Genomic DNA, 14,953 nt, shown 5'->3' on the forward strand with positions numbered 1-14,953 from the left:
TTTTTTTTTTTTTTTTAAATTTGCATACCAATGGAAAACACGTTCATACATCGACTAAAATGAAACTTTGGGCTGGCAAAAAAAAAGAAGAAAAAACCCACTTAACCAATAAAAGATGAAATAAAGCAACAAAAAAATAACTTAAACCCGATTAATGGTCTTTCCTCTTCTTTGTTACTTTGAACTTTGATATTTCTAAGTAGCTTCTGGCTCATCAAGCTTCAACTTCACCTCTGGTATTTGGGGATAGGCATGTACGCCTGAGATATTTGTTTTGTTTTGTTTTTTTTGCGAGGCCAATTGTTTTGGACATTATGCAACGAGGAAGACACCAATAACTGGAAGGTCTGGTCTGCGGCGTCTTTCTTGTCGGGAGGAAGCGCATTTGCCCCATTGTCTTTCTCCTTGTGTCTTTTTTTCTTCGTCGAAGAGCGCTCGGCTGAGGGGCGGGCTGTCACGGCGTCGAACCCGCCCACCGACTGCTGATTGGACCGTCGAGCCCTCGTCACAAGCCAATCAACCAGTGGCTCCGGCCGTGAACCTCTGGACGGTTCCTCCCTCCGCAAACACTGCAACAAGTGCATGAATGATGCTCGCCAGCTCGGCTCACTCCTCCAAGTAAGAGCTCCTCGGGCTGGAATACAATCAGAGGAACCGCGACGGACACTACGGGGAATTTTAAAAAGCAACATTTCAACTTCTTAATCGCCCTATTTGTCACAGCGACCGTGTCAAGAGACGTCACAAAACTCCGCGCGCCCTGCGGAAGTTTTTTTTTTTAATTATTTTTTTACGCAATTTGGAATAAGTTTTTCCCTCAGTGCGCTCCGCTTAGCCGGGGTTGCTAGCTCCTCTGCTAGCTGCTGTGTGTGTGTGTGGAGGAGTCACTTACTCAGCCGTTTCGTCTCAGCATGTTGCGGGGGTAACCAGCCAGGACCGCGTCTCCAGCCCCTGGCTTTGTTGTTTGTGTGTTTGTTTGTTTGTGTGGGTGTGTGTGGTCATGTTTTGGCGCAGCTGAGAGGAAGCCGGTGCTGCTCCACCTCCACCACCTCCTCCATGGCCAGGCTGCGACAAGCACAGCTGCTCCGCTGAAGTGAGGAAGGAGGAGGGGACGCCAGGGTCAGGAGGACACGACTGGTGCGACTATGAGCACGGTGAGGATACAAACACACACAAACCAGCAGGAACACACAAATGACTTTGTGCGCGCCTGTTCCGTGGCCGTGCGTCACCGCCAAGCGTGCCAAACACCGGCAATAAAAACAATCTCCGTTGTGAAATATTTATCTGAGGGCGCGGATGAAGTTACAGTTGCATTGATTTTTTTCTTTCTCTCTCTCTCGGCCTTCCACTGTTCCCTCGGTTGAATGGGACCAGAGGGGGTTATTGTGGCGCATACAGCCGCGGTTGTTATAGTGACGTGAGAGATGCCAGGCTGTGCAGGGAGTTTGTGAAGGAGGAGTAGGGAGGAGGGGAGGGGGTGGGCTGCTCCTTAACTACAAAGGGCTTCACGGGCAGGGAAAGTTAATTAATGCAGAAATAAATAAGCTGTTTTGGCCCCCCGAGTTCTTGTGCAGCTTTAGGAGAAGTTCTCAGTCTAATCTTCTCTCCGCCGCCGCCGCAGTAGCAGCAGCAACTCCGGGCTTTCAGACTCTTAATTCCTCCCTCACGCTTTTCTACCTTGTTTCAAAAGACAAAAGTGCAACGAGGAGAGAGAGATAACCTCTTATCTCATATTACAGGAACAGGTTGAGATTAAAAACTGTGTAGATCGTCTGCCATCTCCTGAGAGATAAAAGTTTTCAAATAAAAGTTTTATGCTACATTGTAGTTTGAAGCCAAAGCCACTATCGAGGTCGCACACAAAGTTGTTACTCCTCTGAAAAGACGTGATTTGCAAATTCACTCTAAATCATTTGTACATTATGCACGTTAACACGTTACATTCCTGTCAATGTGCCTGTGTTAGCCAGAGGCTAACTTTCAACCGCAGTCCTCTGGCATTATGTTATAAACCATAAAAAACACACTAAAAGGACACAGGGGTCATATTATATACGAACAGGGACACGGGAGACATACAATTAGAGTAAAATGTGCCTTTTTTTTTTTTTTTAAGTGTTGGGATATCTGGAAAACAGTTAGGCCCTTATTTCAAGAACTAAAAAATGGAATTGGAAGCCAAAAAAACACTCTTTTTTTTTATATGAATGGATTTCAGAGTAATTTCTACTACTGTACAACCCCGTGCCCGTCAATGCACGTCTTTCAAGGTGAAGCTCCGTGTTGGTGGTTGACAGCAGATCTCTGTGGCAGAGATGCCTCTACTTTGTGCATTGTGCAGTGTTGGCTTCCCGCCTGTCCTGTCTGCCTGCCTGCCCCTTTGACACGGCGCTGGCGGATCAGGTGAGTCGCTGGCTGCGTGCAGCCGGGGCACTCCCTGGTTTGTCCTGTACCTCCACTTCCCACGCTCTATAGAAAGAGGTGTGCCGTCGTCTAACCTTACATTTACTGTCTTGTGAACAAAAACGCGAGGAACTCAGTTTTTTCCTCTTCTTTTCCTCTTTTTTCCGCCAAATACGAGGCACTTTAAACCGCAAAACTACACCAAACTAGACATGCCTGAACATGTGCGTGCCTGCGGGGCGTCTTTAAGGTCGTGCAACTGTAAAAAGAGGCGGTGTCGTCGTCATGTTTTACTGCAACTACTTTCTGAATTCACCCCTAAGCTGACAAGTAAACGTTTGAGCAGGGGAAGAACAACACAGAGCGGCAGCAGTTGTCAATGGCGCGTTTGTCTGCCAGATCAGGCTATGACAGTGTTTCTCAAACTTTCTCTGTCACGCCCACCTTGGAGGAAGAAAATTTTTCATGCCCCTGCACTCCCCCATGACGTGGCTGTGTCTTGAGGGATCCCAATGAACCTGCCAGTGGTCCCATGTCTCTAGGATAACGTTGACTTTTGACCCCATAGACTTGCATGGCATTAGGGTTAGCGATAAGGCTGGAATTAGGGTTAGGGTTAGGGTTACTGCTGGAAGGGTTCCTCATGGGCTAGAAGCCCCAAATTTGACGTAGTTCTGTCTTGAGGGATCCCGATGAACCTGCAAGTGGTCCCATGTCTCTAGGAGAAAGTTGACTTTTGACCCCATAGACTTGCATGGCATTAGGCCTATCATGTAGATGAAGCCAGTCAGTCCTACACACAGACTGGTAGAGCTCCGATAATCAGATTACGACCGAGATTGAGGGGAAACATTCACACTGAACGTGGCCCTTCCACAAAGCTTTTCAATACCGGCAACATATTTTAACTCTGATAATAATCTCCGAAGCATATCTCTGGCCCCGCCTTCGCTCTCCCAGCCGCGGTTAGACGGTGACAGCGTGCGCTGGAACGGTGGATGTGCTGCAGGGCGTCTGTCCCAGAGTCGAGCCGGAGAAAGTGCAATGGGAAAGAAAAAAAAAAAGATAGCTGGCGTTCCTGCAATACGCCCTGTCTTCTCATTAAATGCGCACTTCATTATGGCTCTAATGGGTTTTATCCTCGCCTCAGGACATACCTCACTGGTGCGGAGGTGAACTGCGGGTCGGAGGTCACATATCAGCGTACATTTATGACAGTTTACGTCATCGCCTGGGCCTTCTAGCCAAACAGGAAGGGAGTCAATGATTTAAATGCCTCCCTCGCGGGTAGTAAGCTCTGCATGTACTTTAAATCTACATAGACTCATGCAAATGGACGCTGCACCGCATATGGATTATTTGAAGAAGTTTGCGTTAGCTGCTGAGGCGTTTTTTGGAGTCGCTGTCATGTGCTCCTGGAGGCATGTTTGTCTACCTGGGTGCATGTTTGTCCTTCTCGATGGGAGTCTAATCTGAAAGGAGGCCGGCTCCAGCTGGCTGCCATGTGTAGGGGGGGAGAGAACCACCCTGAGCTCTTAATTAACTCTCGACCAGGGCCCCTGAGCGCAACTCCCATGCACTTAAGCCGGAGAAAGACAGAGGCACGGCCGCGTTCCTGGTGGAGATGACAGAGAGGGAAGTTCAGCTCGGATAAAATTGTCTGCACGAACCAAAAGTAGGGCACAATAAAAACGTAAGTAATGCTTGTAGACGTGGATGTTGACTTTTGAAAACTATACAGGTGTGTGTGTGTGTGTTGCACCATGTATGCATTAATATGTAATTAATAGATATAGTATATACTGGTCATATTTGCCTAACTTTAACAATTAAAGACACAAAACGTTGATATTTTATCTTGTTTTTGTGAGAATTTTTTTTTTTTTTAAATCTGCCTAATTTTTCTTTACCTATTGCTTTGATCTGCATTTATTGTGGACACTGTCAAACGCACAGTGCTTCAGGTGAAAGCAACACTGTTCTAGGCACCGGAATGAAAATAGCAACTGCGACTTTCAGTGTTGATGAAAACATGTGGAAGTTGAACAGTGAAAAGTGGCCGTTTAATGTAAAATAAAGGAAACTTTCTCTTTGAAATGTGCCTTCCTATAATAATAAAAAAGAAAAAGTGCATAAAGTTTGGCCGCAAAGGTTAGAATATTATAGAGTTGTTAGGCTGTTCAATAATAATGCGATCTTCCATGTGGCCATCTGCGAACCCCTGCCGTGTCAGCTTGAGTCAGGGAGCAGCGCTGCCAAGTATTAGCAGACGCCAACTGGCCTGTGACAGTTGGCGCCAAGATTCAGGATAAGACGGGGAGGTGTTGAAGGATCGACCCATCCGTGGAGTAGCGGTCTGTGTTCAAAATAAAGACAACGTGCTCACGCTGTGGAGAGTCCATTGCGCTTTGAGGATCGATCAGTAGTAGGGATGTTAACAGTTAATTGATTAAGAATTGAATCGATTAAATTAAATTAGTCGCAGTTAATTGAACATTTTTTGCACAGATAGTATCATTATAATGATAATATGATATATTATATAACGGTGTAGTGGCAGGAAAGAGCAGTTCACCTGTAGATACTGCAATGGTCATGATATACCTAAAACAAGTAACTTTGAAAGAACTTTGAAAAGTTGAAATGTGACCCATTAGAAGTCAACTTAAAGTCAGAGGATGAATGTTTAGGGTGTTGTTACTGTTCCCCAATGTAAAAATGGGTCACATTGGGCTCTCAAAATTATTTAAGGGTTAAATAATGAGTTCCGTACACATTTTTCATTGTGAAATTTAGGTTGTCAGATTAATGAATTAATCGACAGTTTACATCCCTAATCAGTAACAAACGGATCTTGTCAATTTTTCCTGTGGCATTTTAGAAGAAGAAGAAGAGGAGGAGGAGGAGGAGGAGGAGGAGGAGGAAAAGGAGGATGGCTGAACACAAAGACAGTTCAGCAGTGTTTTGAAAGCCAGACATTGTTCACTGGGCTGTGTGTGGGGGGTGTTTACTGTCCGTCAGCAGCGGTGCTTGGCAGCGGTGGCTCTGTGTTTACATAAGCATCAGGCTTGATGGAGCGAGCCGCCTCCGAAGTGACGGCAGATTCCGCGAAGAGATTGAGCGAGCGAGAGAGCGAGAGAGCGAGCCGAGCCCATCTGCTCGGGAAAAAAACACGCTCGGTGACAGGAGGTATGGGAGGCGTTCCAGGATCCCTGGAACCCCTGCAGTCAGGGAAAACAACTCGTGATTGGACCTTGCGAGAACATGCCTCTGCGTAAAAGAAAAAACAAAAACAAAGGAAGAGGCAAACAGGGAGCGATCCTGACAAGAACAATCCAAACATTGCTTGGATTACTTGGATAGTTTAGCAGCGACAAATGTGGAAATATGAAGGTGTTGAAAGACTCCAGAAATATACATCTGGATATGTACGTGTGATATCCGGTCCGTCCGCCTCTCATTTCCAAGTTTTAGAAGGTGTTTCTCAATTTCCTGCTCCTTACAATAACCAAGGCGACGTCTCTTTGTGGGCAAACTCGGCCAAACCTGCTCCATTCAGTCCGAACAGGGACTCGCAGTTGACCTTGAGGAGCCGTTGGCTGTTGTGTTTGTCGGCGCTGCTGAAAAGCCAAAACGTGCGTCTTGGTTACGAGGCGTTTTCGGCGGGTAATGTGACACTGGAATCTAATGAGGCCTCGGTGGGGACGGAGACGGTTGAACTGTGCCACCGACTTCCTCCTCAGCCCGCCGGCGCGATTTTGAAGGAAACCGGGCAATTTATTTCATTAATCACAATGGATTAGCAAGTTTCATTGCTTAGTCACGCTCACAAAGCCTCTACTTCAAAGGGTCGGCTGCATTAGCCACTGCCCTGGATCTCTCTCTCTCTCTCTCTCACACACACACACACACACACACACACACACACACACACACACACACACATAAAGGAGAACATAGCCCAGCCCCCCCTCTCTGGGCCTCAGCTCTCCTTGGGCTTTGAAATCCAGCACCTAGTGTTCTCAGAGCAAGACGTCGCCCTCATTTGGAGCAAATTCACACTAAAACCGCATTCAGACTTCCAGCCAAAATGCAATTTTTAGCCCATCCAGATTGAAACCGTATGGCTCTTTTGTAGTCCGAACGGTCACCAATCACACGAAATCCGATTTTTGCAAAACTGATTGAAATTTGTACAGATGCGCTGCCTAAAAGTCATGTCTTTTAGTTAGTCTGGGTCTCCTCTTGCATCCTTTGAAAACTCCTTCCCCTACAAAGCAGTCTCCTTTATTAGTTATCCGCCAGTTGAATGGGCTCCTAGCAGGGTAATGAAGCTAATCTGCTTTTGCTCTTCCAGGTGGAACCGAGGGACAGGGCCTTGTCCACCAACGACGCCCCCCTCCAGCGCCTTCCCGGCTCCAAAGCTGAGCCGCCCATCCGAAGCCGCCCTCTCAGCGATTCATTCGACTTCCACGCTCATGCCGACAGAAGTGGGTGCGATGCACAAGTGCAGCCAGTGACCGCCGAGGGCAGACTGAACGGCCTCAACTCTTCCTCCTCCTCCTCCTCCTCTGCTTGGTCCCACCCGGTCATCGGTCAACCTGAAGGGAAGCCTTACTCCACGAGGATCATGAAGCTCTTTTCCAACTCCAAGAAGGGCCCGTTTCCCGCTCCGAGTGCCGCCGCCGCCGCCGCCGAGACTCCTAGCGGTGCCAACGGCGGCGCCCAGGCCTGGCCGGGCCTCTCGGGTCTGGGAGTGGTGGACTCCTTCAAGAAGCTCCGCTCCTCGGTGCTCCAGGGCATCCAGAGCAAGGCAAGCGGGAACAGCGAAGGGGATGAGACAAACAATCAGTTCAGCTTTACAGAAGGATACGGCGGCTCCATTGGGAACTTCTCGGACCTCGGATCAGCCGCCACCAGTCAGTGCGAGTCGGACTTGGAGGACGACAATGGTGACGACGACGAGGACGAGGACGATGGGCAAAACGGCGACAGGGACGGCTTTGCTCGCAACACGCGGTTATCCAGGAGCATCAGGAGGGCGTACGGGCCGGGTCGCATCATGGACATGGAGAACGGCACAGCAGCGGGACCGGGCAGAACCAAACCCGATCAGAAGCTGAACTCCCAGCAGGAGGCGGCGGAAGAAGAAGAAGAAGAAGAAGGAGAAGAAGCCGGCGCCACCACTGGACTCACGGTGCTCAGCCGACTGAGCAAGAGCGCCGAAAACCTCCAAATCTTCAAGGCGCCGTTCCGCCGCCGGCCCCTGCAGCCCTCGACATGCGAGGACGGACCCCCGGGGGGCCGCCCGCCCCTCATCCAGAGGACGGTCAGCGCCTCGTCGGTGGAGGTACGGAGCCGCAGGAGGAGCCCCGTCAAGGCCAGGGGCCCCATGCTGAGGCTGGTGGGCAGCGTGACGGACCTGGCCATGCGCCGCCGGCGCAGCCCCTCCCCGGCCTCCCCCGCTTCCCCCGCCTCCCCCGCCCTCATGTCGCCCCTCAGCCGTATCCACGACGACTACTCCCGCCGCCTGCCTTGCCTCGCCGGCGCCGAGCGCCAGCGCCGGCCCTCGCCCATCCGGGCCCGGGCCCTGTCGGTCGGACAACCTCAACCCGAGGGTGACGACGGGACACCTCAGCAGCAGCAGCACCAGCACCAGCAGCAGCAGCAGCAGCAGCACCGGGTTCTTATCAGCTCCTCGGCTGAGGGACCCCCAGACGAGGCGGGGTTGCCCCCGCCTGACAACGCCGCTCTGGAGTCGTCCTCCGCCGCGAGTTTGGCGGCCAGCGACTCACTGACTGAAGCCACGGCGTCGCCCGGCGGGGTAAGATGCAGATCGATAGTCTGCAGGAAGCCATAAGCAGCTGGTCTCTCTTGTTGCCCATCACTCGCTCGGTCGTCAAGAGGCAGCAGCACTAGTTTGGGCGGAAAGAGTTGGTGAATCATTAGACCACCAGCGAGTAAGTGAACCATCTCGAAGCATCCAGTTGAGTCATTGGTGCCATATCAGTGGAACTGCGATGACCTTTGAGGTCAAGGAGCTCCGACTTCAAACTGTGAAGGGATCATTCTTATTATTTTTTTATGATGGTGATTTCATGCAATCCTGGCACAGTTCTACACACTGAGATCACGTCGCCGGCCATAACTCTCAAGTGTTTATGGTTGCTGTGTGTGTGTGTGTGTGTGTGTGTGTGTGTGTGTGTGTGTGTGTGTGTGTGTGTGTGTGTGTGTGTGTGTGTGTGTGTGTGTCAAACACACACACACTCTTAGCGGGCGGGTGGCGACACCGGCCTCCTCCTCTTCCTGTCAGCCCCCTGTTTGATATAGTGACTGGTGCAAGGTCACATGCTGCTGTCGTGCGCTACCAGGCGCAGTAAAGGAGTGGAGTGAGTTAATCATTAGTATTTGTTTATGATTAGTTGGACTTGCTCGGAAAAAAAAACACTCGGCAGTGTGTTTTAGTTTGCGAGGACGGGCCGCCAGGATGGCCTCTGACTCACAGCGGCCGCTCGAACCCACCGGATCAAAGTCCAGTCGCACAACTCCGGGCCTGAAGAGCCGAAAGCACCAGCAGACTGACTGACTGACAGACAGACAGACAGGAACATTCACTTATGGATAGATTGCTTTGCGTTTCTTTGTTCAAGCAGGGTTGAGCTCTTCGAGATGGAATGAGGAAAAGAAAGAAATTGAGCCGTTCAATTTTTTTTGGGGTTTGTTTTGTGCAGAAAGGGATTTGACCTCCAAGTCATTGTGTGTTTGTTTCACAATGGTGCTTTTCCTCTGTGTGCCCTTCCAGTGTGTGTGCCCGGGACCGGACTCGGATCTGGACAAGCAAGAGGTGAGCAAAAAAAAAAAAAAAAAAAATGCAATGTGTATATGTGCCAGTATTGGTGCAGGGTTTTGTTTTCTTTTTGCTTCATACATTAATATAAGATAAGATTTAGTTCCATTGCATGGAATTTCTTTTCGGGCTGTTTTTGTTTAAATGTGATAAGCGTTGGTGCAGGACAAGGAGACAATCACTGTGGGAACGTGAGAGCTTTCACACCATGATAGAGTTTCTCACGGGACTCCTGATAAAGTCTTAATTAAAATGCTTTCACGCTGATTTGCTTGGTTTCGCCTTGAAGGTTCTGCTGACTTCAGCTTGGACATTTTGTCCTCAATCTTTCCTACATTGTTGGTTTTAACTTCTCTCTCTGCTCTGTAGGTGACCTCCAGCCCGCCAGTGAAGGAGGCCCTCCTCCTCGCAGAAGATGTCCCTCCACGCGCCACCAGCAGCCCTCCGTTTTCTCCGACCGGTCCGTCGGAATCACCCACGTCGGCCCTCGACGCCACGCCGTCGCCGCCCTCGTCGGCCGAATCCTCGGCGGTCCGGTCCAGGCGACGGGCGGGACGCTCGCGACCCCGGCCCATCTCCGACTATGGACAGCTCCTCTGCAGGAAGCACTCCATTCCCGAGGAGAGGACTCGGAACGGCAAATGCGCGACAGAGAACGGAGAGAGCGCAGAGGACGGCTGCACCGACGGGGACGTGGACGGCAGGAAGCTGCGGCCCGTTTCAGTCATCGGAGGAGTCGACCTGCTGACCTCCAACGCCGAGGAGAAGGACCACCGTCTCCCTTCTGTAAGCATCTGCTTCCAGCAGTGGAGTCACAGAAACTGAGCTTTAAAATAATAAAAGTGGCATTTAACATGCATTTTATTTATTTATTCTGAAGTAAGAAAGAGATTTAGAGATAAAGAGGAATTTTAATGACTTTAAATAGACAGATTTTCCTGCCCATGACAGGTTTTGACAATCGCTTTACATATAACATTTGCTAGAAATACAAATGCAAACAGGCATTTTTTCACAGTCATGCCTCATTTTCTGCCTTTTTTTTTTTTTTTTTTTTTAATTCCAAGACAGTAAAACTTTACTGAACAATCCCTAAATCTTGCAGGTCAAAGGCTCCAGCCAGCTCTTTCTAAATCCTCCTGTGATTATGTTTTTTTTCCCTCCTCCTCCTCTGCAGCCCCTGTCGCGGCCGCCCATCCCCTCCCACCAGGTGCCCCCCTACCGAGCCGTGTCGGCCAGGTTCCGGCCCACCTTGCTCTCCCAGAGCACCCCCATCGGGCTGGACCGCGTGGGCCATCGCAAGCTCCACAGGGTGCTTAGCGGTGAGCGCTCGTGTGAAGAGTGTTAGAGGGATCGCTCTGGCCGGGTGTGGACGCTTTTGCGTGTATTTATTTTTCACAAATGGATTCGGTTTTCTGCAGATGGCTTGTCGGAGTGCTCGGTGACCCTGGACGACAGCGTGAGCGAGGAGGAGGACTGCAGCTTCGACGAGCTGGCCGACAGCACGCCCTACCTCCAGCCGGGGGTGGAGCTCTCCGTGCTCAACGAGGTGAGCGACAAGACGCCGCTCAAAGATGCAGAATTTCCTGCCGGTGGGGAATTTCTTCTCTCTCTCTCTCTCTCTCTCTCTCTCTCTCTCTCTCTCTCTCTCTCTCTCTCTATGTCATTCCTCACGGACGGCCGTGTGAGAAACTATTTTCTTTTCCTTTTTTTCTCGGCATGCGTGTTGTTTGTGTAATACGTTTGGCACGGTGGCGAGCAGCAAGGCGGTCTAGACATGGCTTTTGCATGCTAGACATGGAGGCTTAGGCCAGCATGTAATTGTGTGTCTGTCTTGTCTGTGTGTGTGTGCGTGCGTGCGCCTCAGTGGATAATCTCCGGCCACGGCGTGTACGCCGAGGCCCTGTGGGACCATGTGACCATGGAGGAGCAGGAGCTGGCCTTCAAAGCCGGGGACGTCATCCGCATCCTGGACACCTCCCACAAGGACTGGTGGTGGGGCCGCGGGCCCGACCGCGACGCCTGGTTCCCCTCCACCTTTGTGAGGGTAAGTGGACTTCCTGACCCCCCCACCGCCAAGTCTGTCCGTCAACCTCACTCCAGCTTGTTGCGTGCCGCGTGTTTGCTCTCCGAGCGACAACAACATAAATAGGCTCCTCCAACTGGTAAACCTCTCAACGGCGTCGAAACCTCGGAGGTTCGACTGGTTTCTGTGGTTACAGGCTCTGAGTGACGGTTGAGTCTTAATTAGAGCAGCTCAACCGAGAGTCGTGAGGTTTGTCGACTGTCAGGCAGGAATCTCTGTGGTTATTGCCTGTGGCTGAATCAGCGTTTTGCCGAATTTGAGCTGCAGTGGCGTGAACTGCGTGAATCTATTTATTTAGACCTTCCTGTCTTTGTGCGACTACCCTTTGAATCAAGAAACAGAGACTTAATATGATATAATTCAATCATGACATGCGGCGATTCTGCTCCAGGTGCGGGTGAACCAGGAGGACTCGAGCGCGGAAAGCGTGGAGAGCGTCGCAGACCAGGAGGAGGACGCCACCTCCAGGGAGGCCCACAACACCAAGCACAGGGAGCAGATGAGGACCAACGTGGTCCAGGAGATCCTGAAGACCGAACGCATCTACATCAAGCACCTCAAGGACATCTGTGACGTATGGAACATTATTTTTGTGTTGCAAGTTGTCACATTTTTTTTGTTTGTTTGTTTCGCATTAAGAACTTTGCAGCACCTCCTGTTGGTCAAAATTGGAAATGTCTTTGCCGTCTTTTTTTTGCAACTTTCAGGGATACATCCGTCAGTGCCTCAAGCACCCGGATATGTTCACGGAGCTCCAGCTGCAGACCATCTTCAGCAACATCGAAGACATCTTCAAGTTCCAGAGGCAGTTTCTCCGAGACCTGGAGAAGAACTACAACAAAGACCAGCCGCACCTCAGCGAGATAGGCTCCTGCTTTCTCCAGCACGTAGGGACCGCTTCACTTTCCCGTGTGTAGTTCTTTGAATTTCTCCAAATTTCTTACTCCATTTTAATTGTCTGTCTCATCCTTCCAAAGGGAGACGGTTTCTCCATCTATTCAGACTACTGCAACACTCACCCGGCGGCCTGTGCCGAGCTGCATCGACTCATGAAGATGAGCAAATTCAAGCACTTCTTCGAGTCCTGCCGCCTCCTGCAGAAGATGATCGACATCTCCATCGCAGGCTTCCTGCTCACGCCGGTGCAGAAGATCTGCAAATACCCGCTGCAGCTCCGGGAACTCTTGAAGTACACCCCGAAAGACCACAGGTACTTCTAGTTGTGGGTGTGATTTGTGTGAATATGTAGAACAGAAAATATTATTTGCTTCTATAGATTATCAGGAGAGCCGCCTGTTGGCTGGTCCCACAACCTTTAAGTCATTTATTCAGTCAGTTCAAAAAGGAAAACCCGCTTAAATGCTTTGTGAGCTTATATTTAATGGATTTAATTACGTTATGGAAGTTACTTACAGTCGGTCCCGTCCAGCCCACTAGCACATAAGAAGCTATTTGGCTAATGTTCAACGGGATAAAGGATTTATATCAATATTAAATGAACCGAGCACTTTGTTTAATTTTCCATTCCCGCCTTGACCTTTTGGCCCTGCGGCTGACTGGCTGCAGCGACCATGGCGGAGTGAGCGACGCGTACGAAGCGATGAGGAACGTGGCCAGTCTGATCAATGAGAGGAAGCGACGGCTGGAGAATATCGACACCATCGCTCACTGGCAGGTGGCCATTCTGCACTGGGAGGTGAGTGACGCGACATGAAGACTTCTGCTATCTCTTCACTCTGATTTTAAAGGTCCAGTGTGGACATTTTTAAGGATTTTTTAAGATTTGCCTAGGAGCAAAACCATTGCTCTTTGTGTATTTTTATATACATATATATATATATATATGAGAATTGCTTTTATTATACTGCGAGTATACACTTTAATTAATGTATTTATGGGCTATATGTAAAGCTTTTACCAATATAAAAATCATAAATCAAGCCAAATTTTACACACTGAACTTTTAAAAGGAAGCTTTGCAGGACTTGAAAGAGCCTTTCACGATATTATAATAAAAATCTTTGGACATGGAAATATTTTGACCCTTGACCCGTCACGTGCGCAGGGAAGCAACGTCCTAGAGCGCAGCTCGGAGCTGATCCATTCTGGCGAGCTGACGCGAGTCGTCCGCCAGGGCAAAATGCAGCAGCGCAGCTTCTTCCTCTTCGACCACCAGCTGGTCTTCTGCAAGAAGGACGTGCTGCGCCGCGACCTGCTGCACTACCGGGGCCGGCTGGACATGGACCAGACGCAGGTGTTGGACGTGGCCGACGGCCGCGACCCGGACCTGGGCGTCACCCTGAAGAACGCCCTGCGCCTGCGCAACGCCTTCACGCTGGAGTTTATGTGCGTGCTGTGCTGCAGGAAGGCAGAGGACAAGCAGAGGTGGCTGGAGGCCTTCGCCAAGGAGAGGAAGCGCGTGAAGGAGGACCAGGAAATGGGTGAGCCGCGTTTGGGTCGAGACAGGCGGCAGATGTGTCAAAAGTGTTCACATTCTGGAGTCAAAGTAAAAAGTTGTCAGAAAAGGAAATAAACAAGTAAAGTACAGATACCTGGAAAAAAAAGTATTTGTACTTCATCACTTCCCACCTCTGGTGACAAAACAAGAAGACAAAAAGTGAGCGACGGAACGTATTTTGACCAGCAGTTTAATTTGTACGTGCAGGGATGGAAATCAGCGAAGAGCAGAGGAAGCAGGCCATCGTCAACGCCAGGCGAGCCAAACTGGGCAAGAGCAAAAGTGAGCCAGCCACTCCGTCGCTCTTTAACCCTGCAAATATTCAAACAAGGTCACATTTTGTCGTTTGCAAGTTTGACGCAACTTTTTCTCCATTCTGCCCATCGCCACCTTCCAGGCGCCACTTTCTCCGGCGGCGTTTCGCAGCACCAGCAGAGCCTCCACCCGCTGCACCAGCGACACGTCACCATCCCCACCAGCGTGCCTCAGCAGCAGGTCTTTGCACTGGCCGAGCCGCCCAAGAGGAAGCCCTACGACGTGCTCTACACCTTCACACGAAATGCCTTTTTCAGGAAATGAGGACTGTGACCCCCCGACCCCCTTGACCTTTCACTTTTTTTGCGTGTACGTTCAGAGTGCACACTGTCCTGAAGACTTAGAAACACTTTATATTTGTATGTTTGTGTGTGTGTGTGTGTGCTTTCCAGTTTGTAAATGCACTGTCAGCCTTTTCTTGTCGTTTGTCTGTCGTTTTCACGTTCAGTGCCTTCAAAAACGTTTTTGTTTTTTTTAAAGGGGGCCTGACTTCCTTCAGTGTTAAAATACTGTGTCCACATTTGGTGTGTCAAAGATGCTGCTCTCTACAAAAACTCCCATCCCCACCGCCTTGTAAATTCCCGGCCGAAAAATTTATTTTTGTTTATTCCCCCGACAAGGATGAATATTCTGCTGTTTATGTCGTCAAACATGGTTTTAGTGTATTAAGGCTGGACCCTTTTTCTTTTTCTTTTTTTTTTTGCTTTGAGTCTCTTTAACTCTGAGCAGAAGACAGCCAGAGGATAAATTAACTGACACATTCCCCTTCCCTGTTAACACTGTAAATAAAAAGACTTGCGCAAACATGCCTGAGAAGAATGTTGCCACTTGAAAAATTCGG

The 14,953-nt window shown here is 49.8% G+C and overlaps 1 protein-coding gene across 2 annotated transcripts; it reads left to right on the forward strand.

Moving 5' to 3' along the window:
• Positions 1 to 460: 460 nt before the first annotated feature.
• On the forward strand, positions 461 to 14,920 carry spata13 (spermatogenesis associated 13). Of its 2 annotated transcripts, none has more exons than XM_076050437.1 (14): positions 461 to 1,154; positions 6,764 to 8,230; positions 9,209 to 9,250; positions 9,623 to 10,039; positions 10,431 to 10,575; positions 10,675 to 10,802; positions 11,121 to 11,300; positions 11,731 to 11,931; positions 12,047 to 12,226; positions 12,317 to 12,549; positions 12,906 to 13,035; positions 13,405 to 13,780; positions 14,005 to 14,079; positions 14,195 to 14,920. In XM_076050437.1, the coding sequence occupies exons 1-14, from the start codon at positions 1,146 to 1,148 to the stop codon at positions 14,374 to 14,376; spliced, it is 3,765 nt and encodes a 1,254-aa protein (XP_075906552.1). In that variant the 5' UTR covers positions 461 to 1,145; the 3' UTR covers positions 14,377 to 14,920. The 2 variants fall into 2 exon arrangements, with proteins under 2 accessions (XP_075906552.1, XP_075906553.1); XM_076050438.1 differs by having other exon boundaries at positions 468 to 1,154; positions 11,731 to 11,913.
• Positions 14,921 to 14,953: the final 33 nt, after the last annotated feature.

This window comes from Nelusetta ayraudi, unplaced genomic scaffold, assembly GCF_046127955.1.
Source record: "Nelusetta ayraudi isolate G7.1 ecotype Tasmania unplaced genomic scaffold, CSIRO-AGI_Nayr_v1 ptg000127l, whole genome shotgun sequence".
Lineage (NCBI taxonomy): Eukaryota > Metazoa > Chordata > Actinopteri > Tetraodontiformes > Monacanthidae > Nelusetta > Nelusetta ayraudi.